The 25288-nt window shown below is 53.4% G+C and overlaps 1 protein-coding gene across 3 annotated transcripts in view; it reads left to right on the top strand.

Moving 5' to 3' along the window:
- The window catches only part of SGPP2 (sphingosine-1-phosphate phosphatase 2), a 104528-nt gene extending 82346 nt beyond the window's left edge, over window positions 1–22182 (top strand). For all 3 annotated transcript variants that reach the window (XM_072742157.1, XM_072742159.1, XM_072742158.1), the window contains one exon: window positions 19010–22182. In XM_072742157.1, the coding sequence (XP_072598258.1) occupies window positions 19010–19615 (606 nt within the window). In that variant the 3' untranslated portion in view covers window positions 19616–22182. The remainder of the gene's footprint in view (window positions 1–19009) is intronic.
- The last annotated feature ends 3106 nt before the right edge of the window (window positions 22183–25288 follow it).

The raw sequence follows: 25288 nt of genomic DNA, 5'->3' as shown, positions 1-25288 counted from the left end.
GCCGAAGGGTGCTGAGCACGGCAGGTTGGTCCAGTGAGTCAGGAGCCAGCCTCTGTGAGCCGGGGCTGTGATGGGCAGTGGTGGTTAGGGTTGGGGTTACGGTTGGCCTGTGGGAGGGGCAGTTCTCCAAAATGAAAAGGAAGAAGAGGGCAGACCAAGCCCCAGTGGTATCCTTTCTATATTGACATTATTGCATTTTCCTGCTCTTTCGAGGACTCAAAAACCGGGTATTATACTCGTTTATGTGGGGAGGGGAGGATTAGAGCAAATCAAGATGGTTTCATATTGGTTTTGGTGCCTGAAATTATTCAGCTTGTACAGAATTTATTTTTAAGACTTTTGACTGATAAGGTAACCGTCCCTAATATGTGAACAGCAAAATTAGCCCGAGTTGTTGCTGTTGTTGCTGTTAGATTAATGAATGGTTGTTCCATTATTTTGAACTTGAATTAGCTGAAATGCTGTTCTATTTTATTGTCGCTCAGTTGTTTGATCTGTGGATAATTATATAGATACTGGGGTTTATTTGCTTACTCATTTATTTTGTTCCCCTAAGTATTTGCTTTAGTTTTGGTTGCAGTTGGAGAACGTTGAAAAGGCTTCTCAAATATTAAATTATCTGCATCCCATACAAAACTGTGTTCTGGCTTTGGACTAGAGCAATGTCATTGTGTTTTTTTCCAAGTTCTTTGAAACTACTTAAAAAAAAAAAAACAACTTACTTCAAACTGCCCTTCTTAATATGGAAAAGAAAGCTAATTGTAATATAAATTAAGGCCAGCCAAGTCTTACTTTCTGTTGTAGGATAAGTTAGTTACTGAGATAAAAAGGGAATTTGGTTGTGTTTGTGAGCGCCACGTTATTATGCACATTGTTCTTTCTTTACCTTGGAGAGACATATTTTTATCCTTTTATTAAAATAGAGAAGGGGCGCCGGGGTGGCTCAGTGGTGGGGCATCTGCCTCCGGCTCAGGGCGTGATCCTGGAGTCCCCGGATCGAGCCCCACGTCGGGCTCCCTGCATGGAGCCTGCTTCTCCCTCTGCCTGTGTCTCTGCCTCTCGTTCTCTCTCTCTGTGTGTCTCTCATGAATAAATAAATAAAATCTTTTAAAATTTTTAAAAAATAAAATAAAAAATAAAATAAAATCTTTTAAAAAATAAAATAAATAAATAAAATAGAGAGGGATGCCTGGGTGGCTCAGTCAGTTGAGCACCTGCCTCCAGCTGAGGTCATGGTCCCGGGGTCGGTGATCCAGCCCCACATCCGGTTCTCTGCCCAGTGGGGAGCCTGCGTCTCCCTCTCGCTCTGCCTGCTTAAGTGCATTCGCTCTCTCGCTCTCTCTCTCTGTCAAATAAATAAATAAAATCTTTAAAAAAATAAAATAGAGAATTATTTCTGGTTTCCAAGGTAATAAGGGATCACAGTAGGACATTCATCCTCTGTGGTTTTTAAAGTTGTCGTGTCATATGTGGGTTTTGGTTTTTTTCCAGATGAACTAAATCATTATTAGGGGCCGAGGGGGTGGCGGGCGGCCCAGGAGGGCGCAGGGCACCTCTGCTGTGGCCGACCCCATTGGGGCACCTCCCGCCGGCCGCCTGGGTCGTGTCTGCTGACAGCGCAGGTGACAGGCTCATGTTCCCTGTGCTCCCGGACACCGGCCTGTGAGCCCTGGCTCTGCGGGTCCTCCCGGGGGGAGCGGGCCGGAGGGGCCACCCTGGCCTGGGCCCCGGCCTGTCGGAGGTGGCTCCGGGACAGGAGCCCACACGACGGGCCGCACTGGCCTGTCGCCGCCTTGGGGCGAGGTCACCTGGGTGCTGGGCCGCGGCGGGGGCTCCGGCCGGGCGGACAGGCCGGGTGGCCATGGGGAAGCGGGCCTTGACCAGCGACAGTCTCCCGAGAATGTCCTCCTACCCCGACTGCTGCAAAGGCAGCTCGGATAAAGGCCGCAAGTCTCGACTGTGTGGAGGACGCATTCATTTTTGCCAAATAAGTAAAAACAACCACATCCAGGGACAGAGCACGGCTTTGAGTTAGCGCTTCCGGGCTACACCTGTGTCCTAGGTGAGTTCCAGTTACTGGAAATATAGGAGCCAGAGATGGGACCAAACCTTCCGTAGCAGCCCATTCTCCGCAGGTGTCTTTTATTGGACATTTGCCGTATGGATTATATAGTGTGTTGGAGTTTCATTAAAGGGCAGGGTTTTTCTATTAGTTTATAATCATAGGCCTCTCTTATTTTTTTTTTTAAGATTTTATTTATTTATTCATAGAGACACAGAGAGAGAGAGAGGCAGAAACACAGACAGAGGGAGAAGCAGGCTCCATGCAGGGAGCGCAACGCGGGACTCGATCCCGGGACTCCAGGATCACGCCCTGGGCTGCAGGCGGCGCTAAACCACTATTTACATGATTTTTAAAAAGAGACTCTTTTGCCCCTTGGGAAAAAATAATATATACACACACACACAGATTTCTCCCATAATGCCCACTGCCACTGTGACATTCCAGACAATACTGAGAATGAGAATGCACTTCATTCTCACTGCAGTTTTGTACATTATTACTGGTTTGTCCTGCCACTGGGACAAAGGGAACAAGAAGCGGCATGATTTGCTGTAATCCTCAGCTAACCACTGAACCCTGAGGATGGAGCCTATTTCTTTTAAGAGTTTGTTAGTTTGTTTGTTTGAGCGAGCACAAGAACGAGAACATGGGGAGGAGGAAGAGGGAGAAGCAGACTCCTTGCTGAGCAGGGACCCGATGCAAGGCTTGATCCCAGGACCCCCCGGGGGATCATGACCTGAGCCAAAGGCCGATGCTTAACCGACTAAGCCCCCCAGGTGCCCCTGGAGCCTATTTCTAAATCAAATTCAATAATGAGAAAAATTCAGTTTGTTTCAGCAAACTATTCGCCTTCAGAAGATGGATGTACCCCTTAGAAAAGAATCCTACACATTTAGTATCAGTAGTTCAGAGCTGTAGAGGCAGAAGCCAATCCCTCATGCTCAAGGTGAGGCAACTTGGTCTCAGCCAGGAAGCCTCTTATACCCATCATGTGGTCTCGAAACTGGAAAAAATAGAAAACATTAATGAATATTTATGTAGGCTTAGGATAGAAAAAGGCATGATGTTGAATGTAATAATCCACAAAGACAAGTTAGAAGGGCTGACTACGTACTTTAACTTCTCTATATAAAAAAAAAAAAAAATCAAAAGTCATCATTAAAAACATGAACATAATAAATGAGAGACAAACAATTATTACAAGGAATCAATAAGCAAAAGACCAGCGAACCAATAGCAAGAACAGGCAATTCCCAAAAGACAAAAATAAAAATGTCCAGTAAGGATAAGGAATCAATCCCACCTATATTTATAGGGATGTAATAGAAGTCATGAAGGGGGTACCTGGGGGGGCTCAGTGGGTTCAGCGTCTGCCTTTAGCTCAGGTCGTGATCCCGGGGTCCTGGGTCCGAGCCCCACACCCGGCTCCCTGCTCAGCGGTGAGCCTGCTTCTCCCTCTGCCTCTGCCCCTCCCCTCTGCTCAGGCTCACCCTCTCAATGAATGAATAGAATCTTTAAAAGAAAAAAAAAAAAAGGATGAAAGACAGGTAAAAGTGAGATGTCATTTAAAAATTTTTGCCTGTGAGATTGGCAAAAAATAAAATCCATCACTGAGAATAAGGAGTTGAGTCATGGGATAATCTCATGACGGCACCTTTCGATGTGATATGTATCAAAAGCAGTAAAATGTGTGATGCAGGACTTTTCCAAATACTTATCCCAAAGAATAATTGCACATATCGGTTGTAGTGTCCTTTAAAAATAGTGCAGCAGGAAAAAGAATATAAATGTGCCACAATAAGGCACCGCCCAATTAAACTACCCACGGAGGGCAGCCCAGGGGGCTCTGCCATTTAGCGTCTGCCTTTGGCTCAGGGCGTGATCCCGGGGTCCTGGGATCGAGTCCTGCATCCGGCACCCCGCAGGGAGCCTGCTTCTCCCTCTGCCTCTGTCTCTGCCTCTCTCTGTGTCTCTCACGAATAAATAAATAAAATATTTAAAAGAAAATAAACTACGAATAGCGACCTGGAACAACATTCAATTATTGATTATGTTAAATTTGTTTTTTGATAAATACTGCATTTATCGAAAATAGTATTCATTGCTAAAGCAGTTGTCCCCAATCTCCCCTGCCGGACACCCCACAGCCCCCCCACCCCCCCCCACCCCCCCCCCACCCCCCCCCCCGCGAGGCCCGTTTGCCCCCTGGGGGGAAGTAGGCCAGCAGGAGGAAGCCAGGCGTGGCGGCCGGATCCCGGGTGACTGATTCCTGTGACATCTGGAAAGGGCAGAACTCTGGTGGGGACAGAAGAGCAGCAGCTGCTGGGAGCTGGGGTGCGGGAGGGCGCTGCCAGGTGGCCGGGGACCCGGTGTGCGCCCCCCCCTCCCCCAGCTGTGAGCTGTCCGAGGTGAACCTCAGGAGCTGCCAACCTGAAACTGGAATCATAGCCCTAAACAGGGGGGAGAGGGAGAGAACGAGCACTCGCAGATGAATAAAAGCTCAAGAGACTCCGATTTTTTTTTAAAGATTATATTTATTGGGATCCCTGGGTGGCTCAGTGGTTTAGCGCCTGCCTTTGGCCCAGGGCATGATCCTGGAGACCCGGGATCAAATCCCGCATCAGGCTCTCTGCATGGAGCCTGCTTCTCCCTCTGCCTGTGTCTCTGCCTCTCTCTCTCTCTCTCTGTGTGTCTATCATGAATAAATAAATATAATATTTTTTTTTAAAAAGATTATATTTATTTATTTGAGAGACAGCACAACAGGGAGAGACGCAGAGGGAGGAGCAGATCCCCCCCACCCCCCGACATGGGGCTGGACCCCAGGACCTGAGCCGAAGGTGGATGCTCAACCGACTGAGCCACCCAGGGGCCCCCAGACTCCAATTTTTTTTTAAAGTTCTATAACACAGAGATCTGCTCAAATATATCAAGTGGAAAAAAAGCAGGGTACTCCTCTCTGTTGCATTTTGCACAAAGTTCCCTGGAACCGTTGTCCCGGAAGATTCTCTGGTCTGAGTAAAGATCCCGAGCGGGTTTGCACTAGGCCTCCGGCCCTCCTCACCCCGACACACAAGAGCGTGTCCAGGTTCTCACAACATTTGAAGTCAAGGACCCAGTGCAGCGCTGCTCACCCGAGCCTCTACCCCGTTTTACACAGTGAGGGAATCTCTAAGGGCCTGTTGTAAACTACAGACTAAATCTCTCTCTGGCCATCATCAGGGATGATTCCCTGATGGAAATTGCTGGTCCCAGATTGACTTATTTTTGCTGCTTTGTGTGTTTCTGGCCCTGACATCTGTGGATGGGCTAAACAGTAGAATTGTATTAAAAAACAAAAAACCTAAGACTCTGCACTGGAGTGAAAAAAGAGTCACCTCTGGTATTTTAGCAAAGTGAATTTAAACACGGGGAACGTGGTGCTCACAAAATGTTGGAAAGGCTTGATGGGCAGAGAGAGCCCGTTGCTGCCGCCGCTGCCCACCCTCCTCATCGCCGCCTCTCACACTCACCGACCAAATTAACAGATGCTAGGCTGAGCCCAGCCTCCGTAACGGCCACAGATGCTTCCAGAAAACCGGGCGCTGGTGACTAGAGGCTGGAATCCTCAGACCTGCTGCTGCAATTCACGTGGCTGAGACTTTGCCGGGTCACAGAAGCAGCAGGTGGACGGTGGCTTCCCACGGGGCACCTGTGTGGGGGGCCCGACTTCCCGAGGAGCTGAGGGGACGAGGTCTTTAACTTCTCCCCGTCTCCAGTTCCATGGGATGGGGGGAACGGGTGGTAGCTGACGGCTTTGGGATCCTTTTTCCCTTTTTCATCTCATTTTTTTTCTTTTTCTTTTTTTTAAATTTTATTTATTTATGCATGACAGACACACAGGGAGAGGCAGAGACACAGGCAGAGGGAGAAGCAGGCTCCCTGCAGGGAGCCTGATGCGGGACTCGATCCCAGGACCCGGGGTCACACCCTGAGCCGAAGGCAGATGCTCAACCCCTGAGCCCCTCAAGGGTCCCACATCTCATTTCTTCTTCTATGAAGAAATGAGACTATGAAAAGCCCTGCTTGTGGTTGTTTCCAAGAAGTGGGCCTCCCGGGGGAAACTGTTTTGCCGACAGGAAAGACAAGAACGCGAATTTCCCCACCTTTCTTTCTTTTAACTCACCTACAAATATTTCTATTTGGGTAGAGTTAGGGGCCTTCACTGCAAGTCTCTTAGGTGCCCCCTGGGTATCTGAGTGTGTCCAGGTCACCTTCTCAGCAGGAAGCGCAAGCTGTGATGGGCCTGTGGTTGGTGATACTCATCCTGTAGGCTGCGAGGCTCGTGAGGCTAGGCCTCTCCTGTCCCTGGCCTCCCGACTCCCCGAGTCCCCCCACAGCGCCCGACAGTAAGCGCGCAGTAAGTAGCCCGTGCGTAGCATGGATATCATCTATAATCTGTTCCTGAGTCGATGTTTTCTCTCTCATCTCTTTGTGCTTTACTGAGTCGGATTTGACAAGATTCATCCGTTGGCTGGAATATTGCATTTGCTGTCGGACACCAGGCCGACTCCTATCACCTGATATTTGTCCAACATTATTTCCTTTTGCCTGCAAGAGGAAACTCGCGGAAAATCTAGTAGATGTGTCACCGCAGCAGTGAATGGCGCGCAGGCACAGATGCTCATTTCGGGCTTCTTGAACTCTCGGGAGTCGAATGTGGCAGACGGGACCGTGGAGCAAGTGGCAGCAGCATGAGCTTTGCGGCTCCTTGAGAGCCCAGTTCCTAGGAGAGAAGGGAGGGTGTCTGAAGACGTGCTGCCCAGTGCCTCACATGCTCCGTTTAATAAATAGGATGATGGTGTAGCCGGGCTGAGGAAGAAGGTTCTGTAGTTCCTGATGGACTTGAGAATTTCATGGAGAACCTAGTGCCTGGTTCTTGGATGTAATGGCACCTAGAGGATGAGGAGAGAGAAGTAGGCACCCAGGTCATGGTACCTGTAGTAACTACCACCCAGGTCATGGTACCTGTAGTAACTACCACCCAGGTCATGGTACCTGTAGCATTACCAGTACCTTAGAAGTGCCCCCCATGCCCTCTACACTGCACCCCTCAAGATACCTGCTTCCCAGATCTCTGACCCCATTTCCTAGCGGAACTCCCCAAAAATTGAGTTATATACCAGCCATTCTTCTGCATTGGGCTTCTTTCATGACTGTTTTGTTCATGATCGTCACCCATTTTAGCTTAGTTCATTCATGTTTATTGTTGGGTAGTAGCAGAACCTACGACTACATCACACGTTATCCCTTCCGCCACTGGTGGATCCCCCGGATTGCTTCCGGTTGGAGGCTACGGTAAACGATGCTACTCTGAGCTTCCTTTTACATGGCTTTTAAAGCAAATATACACTTGACTATTGAGTGTGAATGTAGGAGTAAAAATGCCAGGTCATAAGGTAAGCTCGGCCTTGGGATACGCGGTTGTATCCTCTGAAGATCACTTAGGCCGATTCCCGCTCCCACCGGTGGTGTCTGAGATCTTCAGTTCTCCGCCTCTCTGCCCTCCCCACCCCCTGCCCCCCCCCACCATGTCAGCCATTTGAATTGTAGTTGTGCCAGTGGGTGTGTAATAGTAGCTCATTGTGCTTTTATTTTGATTTCCCTGATGAATAATGACAGCCACTTTTCATACATTTATTGGCCATTTATGTATCCTCTTTTGCGGGGTGCCTATTTGTCTTCTGACCTTTTCTTTTTTCCTGGGTTGCTCATCTCTATTGGTGAGTCGCCAGTCAGGTCTATATACAGTGTTGCAAATTGCTTTTCCCATCCGTGGCTTCCTGTTTGCTCTACTGGTGGTGTCTTTAGGTAAAGAGAAGTTCTTGATTTGAACATCAACCTTAAGATACTTTTGCCCATGCCACAGTCATGAAGATATTCTCTAATGTTTGAAAAGATTTATTGATTTGCTTTTGTTATTTAGATCCACGGGTCTACTTGGAATTGATTTTTGATTCATCTTTGCTTTATAGGAATACCCAAATACCCAATATGCTCAGTGCCACTCATAAGGATTGTCCTTTTTCCATTTAGTGAAGCATCAATTTTGTCGTAAATCAAGGGACTGTTTATACTATTCACACACACACACACACACACACACACACACACACACCCTCCTCTCTGGTGGCAGTTACCTTCGTGGCCATATCACTTCCTCCTTTGCTGTAGCTTTGCAATAAGTCTTGATGTCAGGTGGTGAAAGTCTTTCCAGTTCTTTTAGTGGTTACCCAAGAGATTACAACATGCATCCTTGATTTATGAGAGTCAACTGCAAATTAGTACCTTTACCACTCCCTGGTAGTGAGTCATTAAATGAAATTCAGTTCTCCCTATAATTTAAAGCCCACAAGAACTTATTTTTATTGTTTTATAGGGAACATACATCTAGGTTTATCCACATATTTATCCTTTCCATTGTTCTTCATTCCTTCCTCAGTTCTGTTCGTCCAGGTGGCATCTCTTTCTTTCTGCCTAAATTAGTCTATTTTAGTGTTTCTTTTAGCACGGTTATGCTGGTAATGAATTCTTCCAGTTTTTAGGGGGGTTTTGGAAATGGCTTTGTCTCACTTTCATTTTTTTGGAGGATATTTTTGCTAGGTATAGAATTCTTTGTGTCCTTTCCTTCAGTGTCCCTGAACTGGAATCTTGCCACTTCCACTTGTCCACAGTGTGCACTGAGTCGGTGTAACCAGTTTGGTCACATAACAGTAAGTTTCCAGAGTTCATGTCTGCCAAACAAGGATGACTGTCTTTAAAAATATGGATAATCCATCCAGATAGGCTTTTTGGAGGGCATTTTACAGAAGAGATGGATGCCTAAAATGTGCATTCTTAGTCTTCCGGGCTTCAAGCCCAATTCTAGGAGTTTGCTCTAAAGCATATAATTGCACAAGTATAAAGGTGAAAACAACAGCAAACATTTTTTTAAAAGATTTTATTTATTTATTTCTGAAAGACACACAGAGAGAGGCAGAGACACAGAGAGAGGCAGAGACACAGGCAGAGGGCTCCCTGCAGGGAGCCCGATGTGGGACTTGATCCCAGGACCCCAAAGGCAGATGCTTCACCCCTGAGCCACCCAGGCGCCCAGCATTTATCAAGTACTTATCATCTGCTGGGCTCCAGTCTAAGTGCTTTGCATGTATTAACTACCTCATAGGGCAGTTAACCACCTCCAGCAACCGTACGAGGAAGGTGCTAGTGTTATCCCAGGCTTACAAAGGAAGCATGAAGCAGAGGTTGAGGAACATGACCAAGGTTCTCAGTTGGACTGAGGTTGAAAACCAAGCAGTCCAACTTCAGAATCCATGTTTTTAATTATCATTCTTTCTATACTGCCCCTCTAGGATGTCATTAATACATTTAAAAGCAAACAATGAGGATACACTAAGTGTCCGTCAATCAGATCTAGTTAAGTATAGTGTATCCACAGAGTGGAATGTTCTATAGCCATTAAAGTAATGCAGTTCTGTAATCGTGAAAAAGTGTGGATGACATATTGTCAATGAAAAAAAAAAAAAAAGCATTGGGATTCTATAGAACAGCTTATAGAGTGCAGTGCCGTTAGTTGTGAAACTGCATGCACCAGGGGGTGGTTATGACAGACGCCTCCACGATGCATTTTTAATAGTGAACCTGACGTGGGGTTTTTTGACAAAAAAACAGTAAAGCTGTTTTTGGCTAACGGACAGAGACACTATCTTTACTCTTCCTCTATCCTCATATATTTCTTGGTACATAATAGCCAGTTGAAAATAAAAGCACATGATGGCTATTGAATGGATGAGTTAATAAATACCTGAACTCTGTTGTTATTTACGTGAGCGTTTCCCAGAAGGAAGATTTTAGACATTACTGTCATGAACAATAACTCCTCTTTGACTGGGTGCTTGCATTTCGTAGCATTCCCCTGCACTGTCCATTTTTTTTTTCTTTTGAGAAGCAACACTTAATATGGATTTTGGCAATAAAACAAATACATGAGTTTCCAAGGGCTTATTATATCTTGTGTCCTTTTATTGTTTGAGAACCAATCAGATCAGCAAACTGTTGGTTAGCAAAGTTCCTTTTAATTGCTATAATCCTACCTCCCAACTTGATTGAAAAAAGGAACCAGGTTCTCAACAGAATTAATATCCATCCATCCCTTCTCTCTGGTGATATGTTTTTTTAACCAACCCCCCCACCCGCCAAAGATTTTATTTATTTATTTGACAGAGAGAGAGAGAGAGAGAGAGAGAGAGAGAGAGAAAGCATGAGCCCCAGGGGAGGGGCAGAGGTAGAGGGAGAAGCAGGCTCTCTGCTGAGCAGGGAGCCTGATGCAGGACTCGATCCCAGGACCCTGACACCATGACCTGAGTCAAAGGTAGATGCTTCACCAATGGAGCCACCTGGGTGCCCCAGCGGTGCTGTTTCAAAATGCGAAGTTCATCTGGAAGAGTTTTGAGTCGAGCTGACCCACGTTGCCTGTGGAGAGCAGCTGCAGGGTTTGGCCACAAAGGGCCAAGGGACTGCGTGTCCACTGCAGCCATGAAACTGCCTGCGAAGGAGTCTTCCTGCCAGAGTGTGTCCTGCTGCTGGTCTGACGGACAAGGCTGGGGCCCAGCGGAGAGCTGGGGAGGAGTCGGGGAGAGGCCTTGCATCCTGTCCTCTGAAAATCTACAGAGTCCAGGATTTAATTTTGATCTCAAAACACTACGGAGGTCTGTGTTTATGTATGTCTGTGGGAATGTTCCTTAAAGCAAGCTCACTTGGGAAAGGAAGTAAAGACTCCATGTATCATATTTTTAAATGTATACAAGTCTTCCTGGGGGTGCCATAATTTGATTCTTTAAAAGAAAAAAAAAACACCCTGAACCCTCCATAAGATTACGTGCATAGATTGATACCACAGTTTGGTTTCCGTACGACACCCTGAGCTCTCCCGGCGCTTACGAAAGCAGAGGGTCACCTATGGACACCATCTAGTGCCTCCGTGTGTCCTGGCTCTCACATCTCCATTTAAGAACGTGATGTGGTTTTGCTTTTTTCTTACCCGGGACACACTTAGTGACAAGGAAGTGACAGTCCTATAGTTGGGGTCGCCCAGCCTCAGGGACACTGCAGGGCCATGTTCAACAACACTAGGACAGCCTGCAATGCAAGACTGATATTTTTTTCTTTTAAGATTTTATTTATTTGAGAATGAGAGAGAGAGAGAGAGCACGAGGAGGGTGAGGGGCAGACGGAGAAGCAGACTCCCGGCTGGGCATGGAGCCCAACGCAGAGCTCGATCTCAGGCCCCTGGGATTGTGACCTGGGCTGAAGGTAGCCGCATAACCAATGGAGCCCCAAGACTGGTATTTTCCCATCATCTCTAGTTCCTACTGTGATATAAGGGCCACAGACGATGCCCTCCAGAGGTTCTGTTTTTGCACGCGGAGCCAGGGCTCGAGGGCTCAAGCCAGCATTTCCCAAGGTCAGTTTACTCCTCCAACCGTGAGGACCCCTGTTGCTAGGTCGACAGAATTTTCAGATCTTTCCCTGGTACCTCTTGATACCCAAGAGTTTGTACATCAGGATATCCCTTAGGACTTTCAAAAGCCGTACCATCACCTTCACGTACGGTACCCCCCTAATTCAGAAGTTTTAGTCTTTTGTGCGTGTTTTAAGGAAGCCGTCCAGGAGCTCTGACCTGCCGTGTGCCTGTGGAAGCCCACGTGGGCCTCGGGGGTCGAGGAGGGGAGGTGGTGCTTGCTGTTCACGGGGTGGCCCCTGGGGGCTGGTTACAAACGCAGACTCTCAGGCCCCACCTGGACCCACTGAATCGGAACCCGCCTCTAAGAAGCTTCCCAGCAGATTCAAATGCAAGATACAATTTGAAAAGCGCCAAAACGGCCTACGTACAAGATCCCTGCCAACATGGGGACGATGGCAGTTACGTCGCAACCTGCCCCGGCCTGTTGAGTTCTGTTACGTCGAGCACGACCTGCTTCTGTTCTCTTGTTGCTCGGAGGCCCCCCTGCCCACCCAGATCGGAGAAAAATCGCTCAAATGTTTGACGGTGCCTTTTGTGTCTCCTAGCAGATTGCCCTTCCCTACCCTTGTCAGTCTTACAAGCTGCTTAGCAGTTGTCAAAAATGATGTTATAACCTGTCTGGAAGCCTGTCTGATCTGCTATCATAATCCTATTGACCTGCCAAGCCTCGTGATTCAGGATAGTTAGAACTGGTCACATGAATGTGGATTATGGGTGGGGAAATTTAGTCTGCTTCGTGAAGATCTGTTTGGACGTGTTCGATTCTCTGACGCCAAGACAAGCGAGTGGTTATTTCCTAAATCAGGCTGCACATGGACTCAAGTTTAGAAATATATACCCCAGTATCTATTTAGCTGATATCTATATTGTAAAACACATGCAATAGTATCTTATTATAGCATCACATTAAGTGACAACACTGGGGTTTTTTTTTTTACTTGTTTAGCAAACCAATGCCATTTTTTAATAAAAGATTTTATTTGTTTATTCATGAGAGACAGAGACAGAGAGAGGCAGAGACACAGGCAGAGGGAGAAGCAGGCTCCATGCAGGGGGCCTGAGGTGAGACTCGATCCCAGGACCCTGGGGTCACCGCCAGAGCTGAAGGCAGATGCTCAACTGCTGAGCCACCCGGGTGCCCCAAGAACTATCACCTCGAGACTGTTGGGTTATAGACAAAATCCGTTACTGTCCTATAGGGCAACAAACTGTAAACCCTGGACTTACCATTTCTGCTGGACAGAAATTATTTGTCTCTGCCAAACAAAAATCTCAACTAGCCTGTCACGTTATGAAGTCTGAGACCTCTCGTCGGGAGTAAACAGTGAACAGAGCATTGTCCCTGCTGTCATCCTCGGGTGGCCTTTTCCCCCCATGGGACATTAGAACGAGGTATTTTTTGAGGCCTCATGTCCAAGTTTTATGCCATGTTTCCCGACACGCTTCCAGAAAACCGTTCCCGGTTAAGAATGTGAACATAATCTCTAACGAAGCCTTAAGTGTCCTCCCTTGGAAAGTGAACATTTATTTTAAAATGGCAGGAGGTGAAAGCTGGCATATGTCCATAGTTACTCCTAAGCTTAGTGAGCTGGCAGAAAGTCCTTTTCAAAGCTTTCTCTTTATGGCCTTAGTCTTAGATTTGTGCCCGGATAGCAGGTGGCTCAGACGACAGTCACGGCGAAGAGGGGCAGCGGCGACAGCGTGTCCACTCAAAGGGCCACCAACAGCAGGAGATTCCAGCTACGTTCACACCAGGTGGCAAGGTAACCCTCCGGCCTTTCCTCGGTCCCTGTGAACGCTGGTGTGTTTCAATAGGAAATTAATATTTTTTGAGCTCCTGCAGTCGCCCTCCCTCCCCTATGCGTATGCTAATCACACACCAGCGGGCTTCTGTCTGTGATCATTCATATTCATATTCATGAACAGCCTCGCCTCTTGCCGTTTGGCTTCTACTGAGCCTCACTTGCATTATTCTCAGAAATGGAACCGGTTGTGAGCTAGCATGGGAACGAGCACGTATTCAGTGTGTTAACTGGGAAACATCGATCGATAACTAAAGGTTATCTTCTAGAATGATCGTAGGAGTTTGGATTTTTTTTTTTTTTTTTTCTGCGCGCCCCCCCCCCCCCCCCCCCCCCCGCCCAGTTTGTTTTAGTGTCAGGGTCTGCTCGCCTTGAGAGCATTCACTGAGCGTACAAAGAAGCGGGTCTTGGCTTTTACTCTGCTCCTGGCTTCAGCTCGCTCCGTGAAGGCAGCCAAGGGCAGAGAGGGCCCTTCACACTCTCAGCGGGGGACCTGGCGGAGGGGAAGATGCCAGAATCTTGGAGTTCTCTCAGCATAAATAGTTCCGAGATCTGAATGCATTCTTTCCTAACAATTGAATGAATGGTTTGGGCGCCCCCCCTTCTTTCTAGCTAGCTGACCTTGTGTTGTGCCGTCCCCTCAATAGCATTCCTCGGGGAAGATGTTTGGAGATCGAATGTGAATTTGTCGCAGAAAAGCTGCATATGGGAATGGGATGTAGGGTCAGAATTCACAAAGCCGGCGGTTCTCAGGGTTGGGGCCTGCGGCTGCAATTTCTGGAGAGTTCCCCAGGAGGAGCGCTTCTGTTTGGCTAAGAATAGAAACGTTACTTTAATGGGTTTCTCTCGACACTGAACTTCGTGCTGATAGTTGGGCTCTTTGGTTAGCAATCTTTCCTGGACAATCCAGATGGCCAGTCTTATCGTTTTGTTTTCTGGAACAAGACATAATAAAGCTCAAGCTTTTATCTAAATACTAAGTTTATAACTGAAGATGAGGATAGGCACAAGAATCATCTGTTTGCATTTCGACTTTGGAAAATGTCAGTCTCACGTAATTTTTTTTTCCCCAAATAATTTAAAAGCTTTTTGTTTAAACCCAGGAATGGTAAATTGAATGAACCTTTAGGTTCATTATGTCTCAAATAGTGCACTTGGTAAGTAGGCTAGCCCTGGCAGTGGTACCTTTATTTTAAATGTTGGTTAGGGGGGATCCCTGGGTGGCGCAGCGGTGTGGCGCCTGCCTTTGGCCCAGGGCGCGATACTGGAGACCCGGGATCGAATCCCACGTCGGGCTCCTGGCATGGAGCCTGCTTCTCCCTCTGCCTATGTCTCTGCCTCTCTCTCTCTCTCATTCTGTGACTATCATAAATAAATAAAAATTTTAAAAAAAATTCTTTAAATGTTGGTTAGGTCTTGGAGAAATGGTAGGTTGGCTATCATCTAGATGCTTGGGGGTGTTTCCTTCCTTGGCATGATGCAAGCATCTATAAGCATCAGTTCATTGTTTCTGTGTTCGTCTATTTTGAAACATTCTGATTTTAACATCCTGATTCCTTCACCAGGATTATATTTCTATTATAGTAAAATAACGGGTGTTGGGGCTAGAAAATCTATAAAATATTGCAAGGCATGGTGAAGATAGTAATCATCTGTAATATACAAATAGGGAAAAAAACCCTACTTTTAATATTTGTTTATTTCCTTCTGCTATTTCGCCCATGCATGCAAGTACATATTTACATAGAACCAGGAGCATCCTCTGTGCCAAGTTTGTATTCTGCTTGATATTATCTCCCACTTATGGTCACTTTGAAACCACAGAAAATAAGGCTCCAGAAATGCATCTTCTCAAATGTAAAATGTTCATTCCAAATTAGTACATATTTTTATCCTATTATAGAACGCTTGATTTATATCTTCCCAGATTCTTCTTATGATGCGTGACCCTTGTGCTATTTTTTGCTTGTTTGTGTTTTTGGATTGTTCTCTGGTGGAGCATGTGTTAGTTTCTGGGCTTAATTGGTATGAGTTGAGCTAACCCAACAAGAATCTTCCCTATACATAAATCTGTGAGCAGCTTGATTATTTTCTTTGGTTTTTGTTTTGTTTTGTTTTGTTTTTAAAGAATAAACACCTAAGAGTGGAATAATTGGGTCAAAGTGGTGAATATTTTGTATATTTTGTATACTTCATAGTCTATATTCATAGAAAGGAGTTTTAACCGCCCCCCCCCAAGTAAGGAACATCCAGTTTGTTTGTCCTTTTGTGGTCACTCCGTTTCCTGTCTTGGCAGGGGGGGAAGAGGGGAAGCTGGGCAGTAGCTTTGGGTGGGGGAGGGCACCTGTGGTTTTTAATGGGAAATACCTCTCAGAGATGCTCCTATGGGCTCCCTAGAGCCCCATCCCAGTGCTAGGGTGGTTTCCATGGAGATAGGGCACTGAGATTCTCCATGAGGTTGGAATGGACTCTACCTCTGGGGGGGGGGGTCTCCAGCCAGCATCCAGCCCCTCCCTGTCCCCAGGTTGGCGGCAGCACCGCTGAGAAAGCTGTATTTCCACCCAGTTCTGGGTATATCAGTGTGTCTTGGAGAATCTTGGATCATTAAAGATAAACATATTTTAAAAAAAAAAAAAAAAAACCATTTTCATCCTCGTGTCTTTCCCTACCATGCTTTTGGCACCATTCTATTTACCTGGTCCCCCGTGCCGTTCACATCTCCCTGTACACCGCACAGGCTTTCCCTCTGTCCCCTCTGCCCCTCCTGTGACGTGCACCTGCTCGGAACAGCATTGTCGCAGGCCTGGCTGCCGACTCCCCACCTCTGCCCTCACGCCCTCTGCACTGACCTCTGCCCGCAGCCCGTCCAGCCCTCCCAGGGGCCTGGGAACTGTTTTCTCTCCGGCCCTGAGTACTGTGCCGGACGGTAGAGGTTCCAGAGAAAAATCACCTCCTCATTCGGAATTTGCCAGAATCAAATCAGCAGACGCTGTTCTGAGATGGAGATTCTTGTCAGTTTCTGTCATTTCTCTGAATTCAGTAGCTTGAAAAAATTAATATAAAAAGCTGTTCTTGAGGTTTTTTTTTTTTTTTTTTTTTTTAATTTATGATAGTCACACAGAGAGAGAGAGAGAGAGAGAGAGAGAGGCAGAGACATAGGCAGAGGGAGAAGCAGGCTCCATGCACCGGGAGCCCAATGTGGGATTCGATCCCGGGTCTCCAGGATCACGCCCTGGGCCAAAGGCAGGCGCCAAACCGCTGAGCCACCCAGGGATCCCATGTTCTTGAGTTTTTAAGCATTATCATCCTTATTTTTAGAAGCTGCTTTGGATACTTTTCTTACTAGAAATGTAGAGCCCCAAATAGGAAAGCTCACTGGAGATGGTTCAAGTAGTTTCCTTATAAAAAATACCTAAATGTCTTTATTAAGGCAGCCCGGGTGGCTCAGCGGTTTAGCGCTGCCTTCAGCCCAGGGCCTGATCCTGGAGACCTGGGATCGAGTCCCACGTCGGGCTCCCTGCATGGAGCCTGCTTCTCCCTCTGCCTGTGTCTCTGCCCCCCTCTCTCTCTCTGTGTCTCTAATAAATAAATAAAATCTTAAAAACAATAAATGTCTTTATTACAAGATCACCTTTTATGGCAGAAAATCCAATGTGTGGCTAGTAGGAACGAAACTATGCCAGAAGCACGTGGCTAGGGTTCCTCTTGCCGCAAAGGCTAGGGCCGCGGACCCAAGGAGTGTGGCCTCCTGGCGCCCTGGAGACTGTTCTCACCAGATGTCTGGGGATCGGTGACCGTAGTTACAAAAAAGACCGAAGGAAGGAAGGAAGGAAGGAAGGAAGGAAGGAAGGAAGGCAGGCAGGCAACTTGTCTTTTCTGTCTGGAGACAACGGGTCTCAACTCTTACGGGTCGTCAGGGTAAGAGAAAGGCATTCACTTGTCCCCGTCACTGCGAACCGAGCATCTGCTCCACGGAGGCTCTACTGTGCCATGTGCCAGGGTCCACGGAGGCTCTACTGTGACGTGTGCCAGGGTGCGGGGTACTCGGGCGGCCCATCACGGCCTTGGCGGGCCCCGGGGGAAAGCACGCGGCCACGGGACAAAGGCAACGTAAGGGAAGGGCTCCGCGAGCGGTGGGAAGCAAGGACCTTCCCGCTGGGTTCAGGGAGAGGTTAGCCCCAAGTGCGGTGATGCGCGAAGCTATTTTGGAAAGGAAATAGCTTTTGAGCTGAGCCTCGGATGAACCGATAGGATCTTGAGAGACGGTCCAAGGGACGTACACGAAAGGAATGCGAACCCCGGGTTGCCGCATCGCACCGGGCAGGTTTGCGGGGAGCAGGTGGCCGTGTGACCGCGACGGCCGAGTTCAACGGGGAGGGTGGGGGGAGCCCCCCAGAACCGTAGGCTCATCAAACCCTTATCGCACTGGACTCTGCTCGCAATCTGCAGGCTGTCGGCCCTCGGGGTTTGTATCTAGGCTTCTGCTACCTCGGCGACTCGTGGGGTGTTAGACGCAGGCGCCCAGGCCGCCCCGGTCCCCGGGGTTCCAACGCACCCGCGCGGGAAAGTTGGAGAAAGTGCTATTGAAGCCGCGCTCAGGACGGCAGTCCCTGACACGGTGGCACGGTGGCACCCTGGCGCGGTGACTTGAAGGTCAGAGCCCTGGGTGGTGACAGCGGGAGCAGGATCGTGTGTCGAAGGGGCCCGGGTTATGGGCTGCGGGCAGGGCTGGCTGTGAGCTTCCAGGCGGGGGGCTGGGGTGCCCCCGACAGCGCATGGAGAACACGTGAATCTCCCCAACACCTAGGGATGGAGCCTGACCCCCACCCTCCTGCAGAGCTGCCTCCTGGCCCCGCCCCGTAACCACCTCTGGACTTGGGGGGGGAATCTGGCACCTGTTCTTGGACCTGCCTGAGCCCCTGGCGCCTCCTGCTGCCGGACCGTAGGTGTCGGGACAGCCTGGCTGGGCCCCCGCTCCCTCGGCCAGGCTGGGTGCTCGGGTGCTCCGGGCCTGCAGCCACCCCCCACCCGCAGTGCCTGCCCCAGCGGCTTGAGGGCCAGTAGGCCTTGCCCTTGCCCTTCGATCCCTGCTTGTCGGGGTCCCCAGCCTCTGTCCCTGGGAGCCCGGCGGGTCCCGCAGGAAGCAGCCGAGGCTCCGGACGCCACAGGGGACAGGCCTCTGCGCCTTGCCGGGCCCTCTGCCCGGGGGTTTCAGAGCAGCCCCGGGTTGTAGAAATTGAGGCAAAATGACTCTTGTCCCCCTGGCTCCTTCAGCGCTCAGACGGCACGTGGGTGGGGCTGCCCACCGGGCACAGGCCTGTTGGGGTGTTGGCTATGCGGCCTCATCGGCCCTGGGTCTCCTCCTTTCCCTAGATGCGTGGTCCTTCAAAACGTGCAGGGCCACTTACGCTCGGTCCCCACCACCGGTCACCAGGCCCCCCAGGCCCTGTGGAGGTCACGGCCGGGCTCACCTGGGGTCGGAAGGGAGAAGAGGAGACACAACCCTTCCACGTGGGTGTTGGGAGATGGTGTCAGTGTCAGGCGCGCCCAGCGCCGGCTCAGCCCTGGTCTCCCCCGCAGGACGTGCTGGGCGGCATCGCGGTGACGGCGGTGCTGCTGGTGCTCACCTACCCGGCCTGGAGCCTCATCGACCGCCTGGACTCGGCCAGCCCGGTGCTCCCCGTGTGCGCCGCCGTGGTGCCCTTCCTGCTGTGCTACCACTACCCGGCGCCCGACTTCTACAGCCCGACCCGCGCCGACACCACCACCATCCTGGCCGCGGGCGCGGGCGTCACCATCGGCTCCTGGATCAACCACTTCTTCCAGCTGGCGGCCGCCCCCGCCCCGGCCCCCGCGCCCCCGCCGCGCCCCCCGGGCCCCCCGGGCCTCCCGCCGCTCCCGCCCCCGCTCTCGCTCTCGCTCTGGCTCTCGGCCGCGGCCGCGGGGCTGGCACTGAGCCTCACCAAGTTCGCGGTGGGCATCGCGCTGGTCCTCGCCGTGCGCCGGCTGGTCCAGGCGCTGTCGCTGCAGGTGCTGTGCTCGTGGTTCCGGGTGGTCCCGCGGGACAAGGAGGCCCGGCGGAGGCTGGAGATCGAGGTGCCTTACAAGTTCGTCACCTACGCGTCCGTGGGCATCTGCGCCACCACCTTCGTGCCCATGCTGCACAGGTTTCTGGGGTTGCCCTGACCCTCACCCCCACCTGGAGGCCGGCCCACCGGACCGGGGAGCAAACCGGGGCACAGTGCGGTGGGCAAGTCGCGTCCATATGTGTTTTTCCTTAAAAAAAAAAAAAAAGTCCTTAGGCCCCACGCGTGTTCCGCTGGCCCCTGCGGTAAGCGCTGCTGCGGTGAGAGGAAGGCCCGTGGCCGGGACGCCGGCGTGGGTGCGTCCTGCTGCGGGAAGTGGGCCTGACCCCGTGAGCTTGGGCACTGGCTCAGGAGACCGGGGCTGGAGGTCAGGCTCACCTTGCGCATGGCGGGGCCTCCTGTCCAGACTGGCCACTTGGCTCCGGAGAAGGGGCCGCAGCGTATAAAACTGCATCCTTCGGTTGGCGGGGGTGGGGGGCGCTTTTTGGTCCTGAGGTCACTAGACTGTGCCCCTGGGTGGCAGCAGGATGTACCCCCGGGGAAGGAGCCTGCGCCCTGCTGAGCCCTGGCCCCCCTGAGCCCTGGCCCCGGGGGTGTGCGCATCTACCCCCCCACACATCCACAGGTGGGTTTTGCAGAACCCCAGGTGGCGTGGGGACCCTCCTCACCCACGGAGCCCACTGGCCGGCCCACCTCTCCCCATCAGGGCTCCTCCGAGTGTCCTGCGCTCTCCCACTTCTGGGGACCGGGACCAGCCCAGGACCCACCGTCGGGGGTTTCATGCTCCCGCGCAAACCCTGCGAGGGCAGATCCGCAGACCCGATGAACTGGATCCCTCCTGCGGCCTGATGGGGGGACAGGCCTCCCGGACATCACCCTCCATTCCTCAGCTCTTGCCTGCACAGGATCAGGGGCTCCCTTCCATCCCCCTCACCCTCATCTCTGGGCAATCTTGAGGGTAATGAATGCAAGAACGGCGCCCAGGTGTCCAGCTGACCTAACACCCAGGCCTCAAGCCAGGGGAGCCCTCCTGGGGCCCAGGAAGGCCACCTGACCTGCGAACATCCGCAGGTTCCCTCTGCCGGCGCCTCTTCAGTCCTTAACCCTAAGGAGGAAGCCTCCAGAACTTTCTGAACCGTGAGCAGAAGCGCAGACGTCAGGAGGCCTGTGGTCTCCTCGCTCAGACTTCATGCCCGCCTGGGACAACAGGCTCCTGCTTCTGCCTCCGGGGTGAAAACTGAAAACCCCACTTGTTCTGATTTCAAATATGTTCCCCAACCTTTGTGCTGGGATGATGCGCGGCTTCGTGCCCCCGTCAACAGAGAACAACGTCTAGAAAGATGCTCTGCTTCTCCCTCAAATCCATCCCCCGGGGATCCGATGACCTGCCCTCTGACGCTGCTAGTGCACCACGAGGGAGGGACGGAGGAGCCCAACCTAGAGGCGCCCCTGCCCTGGGCTGCCCCCAGCCCTCCCAACCCCCCACCCCCACTCCCCCACCCCAGCGGAGGGTGAGGCCCCTTCCCGGCAGCCCTGATATTCCCACAAGAATGATCTCCGTTGATTTTTCTGAGGCCAGTGGGCGAAAGGATGGGGTCTCCCGCCTGAATCTTGAGAGGAGGGGCTGTAGCTGCCAAGCAGCGGGCCGTGGCGGTTCCTGCAAGCGCGTGTGTGATTTTTAATGCTGTCCTTTAAGTCCCCACGACGGGACAGCCATCGGCTGTGGTATCGTCTTTATGTGAATGCAGTTAAGGCTGCAATTACACGGACCTCGCAGGGGTGGACTGAGGACATTGGCCTTAGCACGGGAATCATGCTGTCGTGGTTGGTCGCTTTTTAAAGAAATGTGCTGTTTGCACCTGGAGAAAGGAGAGGTGTCCGTCGTGAGGACGATTTTAGTCTCTGCGGCCTGGAGCGAGGCGGCCCTGCACGCACCTCCCACGCCGCAGGCCCCACCCCAGGCCTGTGCCTTCCACACAGAGGCCTAGGCCACCTGCCCGCCGCTGCCTTGGGGCCATTAGGGTTTCTCTCCCTGGGAGAGACTGCCCCCTGCCGGTGCAGCCACAGCCTGGACGGAGCCCCAGTGCGGCCCCAGTGCGGCCCCAGTGCAGCCCCAGTGCGGCCCCTGTGCAGCCCCTGTGCAGCCCGGGAGATGAATCTGCAAGCCCAGCTCCCCGCGGTGCGTCTAGCATGGTGTAGGGCCCGCGGCCTGGCCAAGCCTGCGTGTGCAAGCCGTGACCCCAACGCCCTCGGATGACGGGCGCCTCCAGGAGCCCACCAGAAGGCGCCAGGTCTGGAACATTCCTGCTCCCAGCACCCCGGGGCCTGCCTGCCCCAGCAGCCTTCTAACCGGCCGGCCCCCACACTGGTTTTGCCCCCGACCTGCAGCGCCACAGCAGGTGCAGAAGGACACACAGAGGGGACCCTGAGCTGAAACCCCTGAGTGGCGGTGCCCGGAATCCCTGTACCAACATGCCTGCTGGTCGCCGGGTGACACGGCATCTTCTCCCCGCAGTGGGCGACTCGTGCTTCCCGAGTGTAACCAAAGCATGTGCTGTTTCGGCCCGTGTGCTCCGGGTTTCTATTTTGGGAGCCTTCGGCTGTCTTGCTCATGTACTGTATGTAAATTCATTCTTTTTAAAATAAAATCATTTTTTTTTGGTTTGATTAGGACTTCTTATTAAATGTTTCACAAGCCAGTGCTGTGCTCCCCTGGATCATCCCCCCGCCCCCCAGCCCCCCAGCCCCCCAGCCGCCCCCCTTCAGGGTTCACGGGGACCTGAGTTGAGAAGAGGCAGCGAAATGAAAGGACAGGCGCTGTGATCCCGTTGGTGTCCTGCTCCCACACGCGGTGCTGCTGAGCGTCGGGCGGCCCTCGTGTGACACGCAGCAAGTGGGGCGGGTGCCCCCTGTGACCCCTTGATGCTGGAAGGAATCCTCTCACCATGGACACACGGCAGCGTGTCCCGTTGGGTAAGTGCGATGGGCGCTGCGGGTCGAGGTGACGAGAAGGTTCTGGTCAGTGGGTGCACGGAGTCCTGGGAGCGTGACCCCGTGACCCCGTCCCCGCCGACTGCCCGCACCCCCTTTGCTGCCTGAGATAACAGAGGCAAGGCCGAGGCTCCGACCCACTGACGCTTTGATTACCTGCGAGGCGGGCACGGGGGGCACAGGGGGCACAGGGAGCCCCCAGGACGCAGGAGGCTCCGGGACGCTGAGGCTGCGGCCACTGAGTGGAGGCTCCAGCCCTGTGGCTCCGTGGGGTGCACGGGGAGGTGCGGGCAGGGAGGTACCGGGGTCCTGCGTGGGGATGCGTGGCTGACCGGAGAGGCCCCCAACACCTGCAGCTCTTCTAGGGAGAACCAGACCGAACCGGGCTGGTGACGGTGTAGCAGTGACAGTGGTGGCGGGGGCGGGACAGAGGGCGAGCAAGGGCGCCTTGGACACGCAGAACCGAGCCACGAGGACGGGGGAGTGGGGGGAGGCTGAGAAAGCCCCTCAGTCCCTCCCCGGCCATCCCTGTGGCGCCATTCCAGAGACGGCGACATCCAGAGGCGACGTCCAAGTGCCCTGTGCCGACCCATTTGGATCCCAAGGAGCCGGCCGTGGGCGCCCTCCCTCAGCCACCCTGGTGTGGCCCCCCCCACCCAGCGGCGGCGTCCCAGGGAGCCTTGGGCCGTCCTCGGTCACCGCGGCCAGGTCCCTGTAGCCAGGCAGGTCCCCACAGGTCCCCGCAGTCAGGCGGGTCCCCACGGCCAGGCAGGTCCCCACAGCCAGGCAGGTCCCCGTAGCCAGGCAGGTCCCCGCAGCCAGGCAGGTCCCCGCAGTCAGGCAGGTCCCCGCAGTCAGGCATGTCCCCACGGCGAGGCAGGTCCCCGCGGCCAGGCAGGTCCCCGCAGTCAGGCATGTCCCCACGGCGAGGCAGGTCCCCGCGGCCAGGCAGGTCCCCGCAGTCAGGCAGGTCCCCGCAGTCAGGCAGGTCCCCGCGGCCAGGCAGGTCCCCGCGGCCAGGCAGGTCCCCACAGCGAAGCAGGTCCCCGCAGTCAGGCAGGTCCCCGCGGCCAGGCAGGTCCCCGCAGTCAGGCAGGTCCCCACGGCGAGGCAGGTCCCCGCGGCCAGGCAGGTCCCCGCGGCCAGGCAGGTCCCCACAGCGAAGCAGGTCCCCGCAGTCAGGCAGGTCCCCGCGGCCAGGCAGGTCCCCGCAGCCAGGCGGGTCCCCGCGGCCAGGCAGGTCCCCGCAGTCAGGCGGGTCCCCACGGCCAAGCAAGTCCCCGCAGCCAGGCAGGTCCCCGCGGCCAGGCGGGTCCCCACAGCGAAGCAGGTCCCCGCAGCCAGGCAGGTCCCCGCGGCCAGGCAGGTCCCCGCCGCAGGGTGCGCGCCCACCGAGGAGCCGCCGGCGGCCTCACAAGGCGCTGACCGCACCCAGGCGCGGGACCGTGGGGGGCGGCCGTTTGCCTGGAAGCGGCCTGTTTTGATTTATTTTTTCAGACTTGAATTTCGAGTGCGCCCAGGGCTTTGCCGTCTGCAGGTGGCCTTGCTGACCGCAGCCCCGTTCTGTCCTGTGAGCAGAGGCTCTGCGGGGAGGCTGCGGCCGCACCTGGGCCCAGGCTGCCCTCCCGGGTGCCCGCGAGACGGAAGGAGCGGCCGGGACCGTGGACGGACGCGGGGCTCCGCTGGCCGCAGCCGCAGGGCGGGGAAGCTCGGAGCCCACGTCCTCCTCCTGTCCACGTGCGTCCACCGGCCTGACAGACGGACTAGAGGAGCGCGGGCGCCGCCAGCAGTTCCGGCCGCGCCGCAGCCGCCTCGGCCTGGGTCTCGGGCGGGCCCCCGGGGCAGCACCTCCGGACAACACGAGCCTCCACAGCCCCCGGGGCCGTTTTAAGTGGGTGCCGGTGACGTTCCTTGGCTGGAAAACTCTTTTTGGGGGTTGGGGGGACCCTGTCCGCTTCTCACGGAGTCCGCCCTGCTGTGGCCGCGGGCGCGGGTGTCCTTTCCCCGCCGTATTCCTGTCCTAGGTTTCGCGGCCGGACGCGCAGGTGTCGGTCTTCCAGCCCCGATTTGTCCTTCCTCCGGCCTGTCGGGCAGATGGGACACGGTTACCGGACGTCCTCCCTATTCGTTTATCATCCCTCATCTTTGTCACTTTTTTTTTTAGACATTTTATCTACTTATTCATGAGAGACACACGGAGAGGCAGGGACACAGGCAGAGGGAGGAGCAGGCTCCTGCAGGAGCCCGACGTGGGACTCGATCCCGGGACCCCGGGGTCACGACCTGGGCTGAAGGTGGCCCTAGGCCGCCGAGCCACCCGGGCCGCCCCTGTCACTTTCTGATTCCTTCCCCCCCATCCTCATGGTCACCGGGCTTCCCCGCTTCCGGCCGCCTGGCGACGCGCGGTCACCCTTGCTGCCAACTATCCGCTGCTGGCCGCGGCGGTCGGTGCTGCGACTACTCAGCAGCTCAGCCCGGGCCGGGCCGCAGCCCATTCCCTGGGGACAGTCCCTGCGCTCGCGTCCCTCGGCTTCGTTGGGCAGAAGTGGCGCAGCACACGGTCCGGGGTTGGGTGAGGGCGCCCCGGCCGTCGGAGTCCCCAGCTCGGCTGGCCCCGGGTGGGCGCTGCCGGCCGCCTCCTTTGGGTCCGCGTGGACGTGGGAGGCCTCGTGAGCGCAGGCGGGCGGCCCACGGCCCCTCCCGGAGGCATCTGTCTGTGGGGCCGCCCTTCCCTGCACACTGCGTGCCTAGCAGGTGCCCAGCAGGTCCCAGCAGATGCCCA

The sequence above is a fragment of the Vulpes vulpes genome, chromosome 16 (assembly GCF_048418805.1).
Source record: "Vulpes vulpes isolate BD-2025 chromosome 16, VulVul3, whole genome shotgun sequence".
NCBI lineage: Eukaryota > Metazoa > Chordata > Mammalia > Carnivora > Canidae > Vulpes > Vulpes vulpes.
The sequence above is the reverse complement of the archived record's forward strand: the minus strand, read 5'-3'. Positions and strand labels throughout refer to the sequence as shown.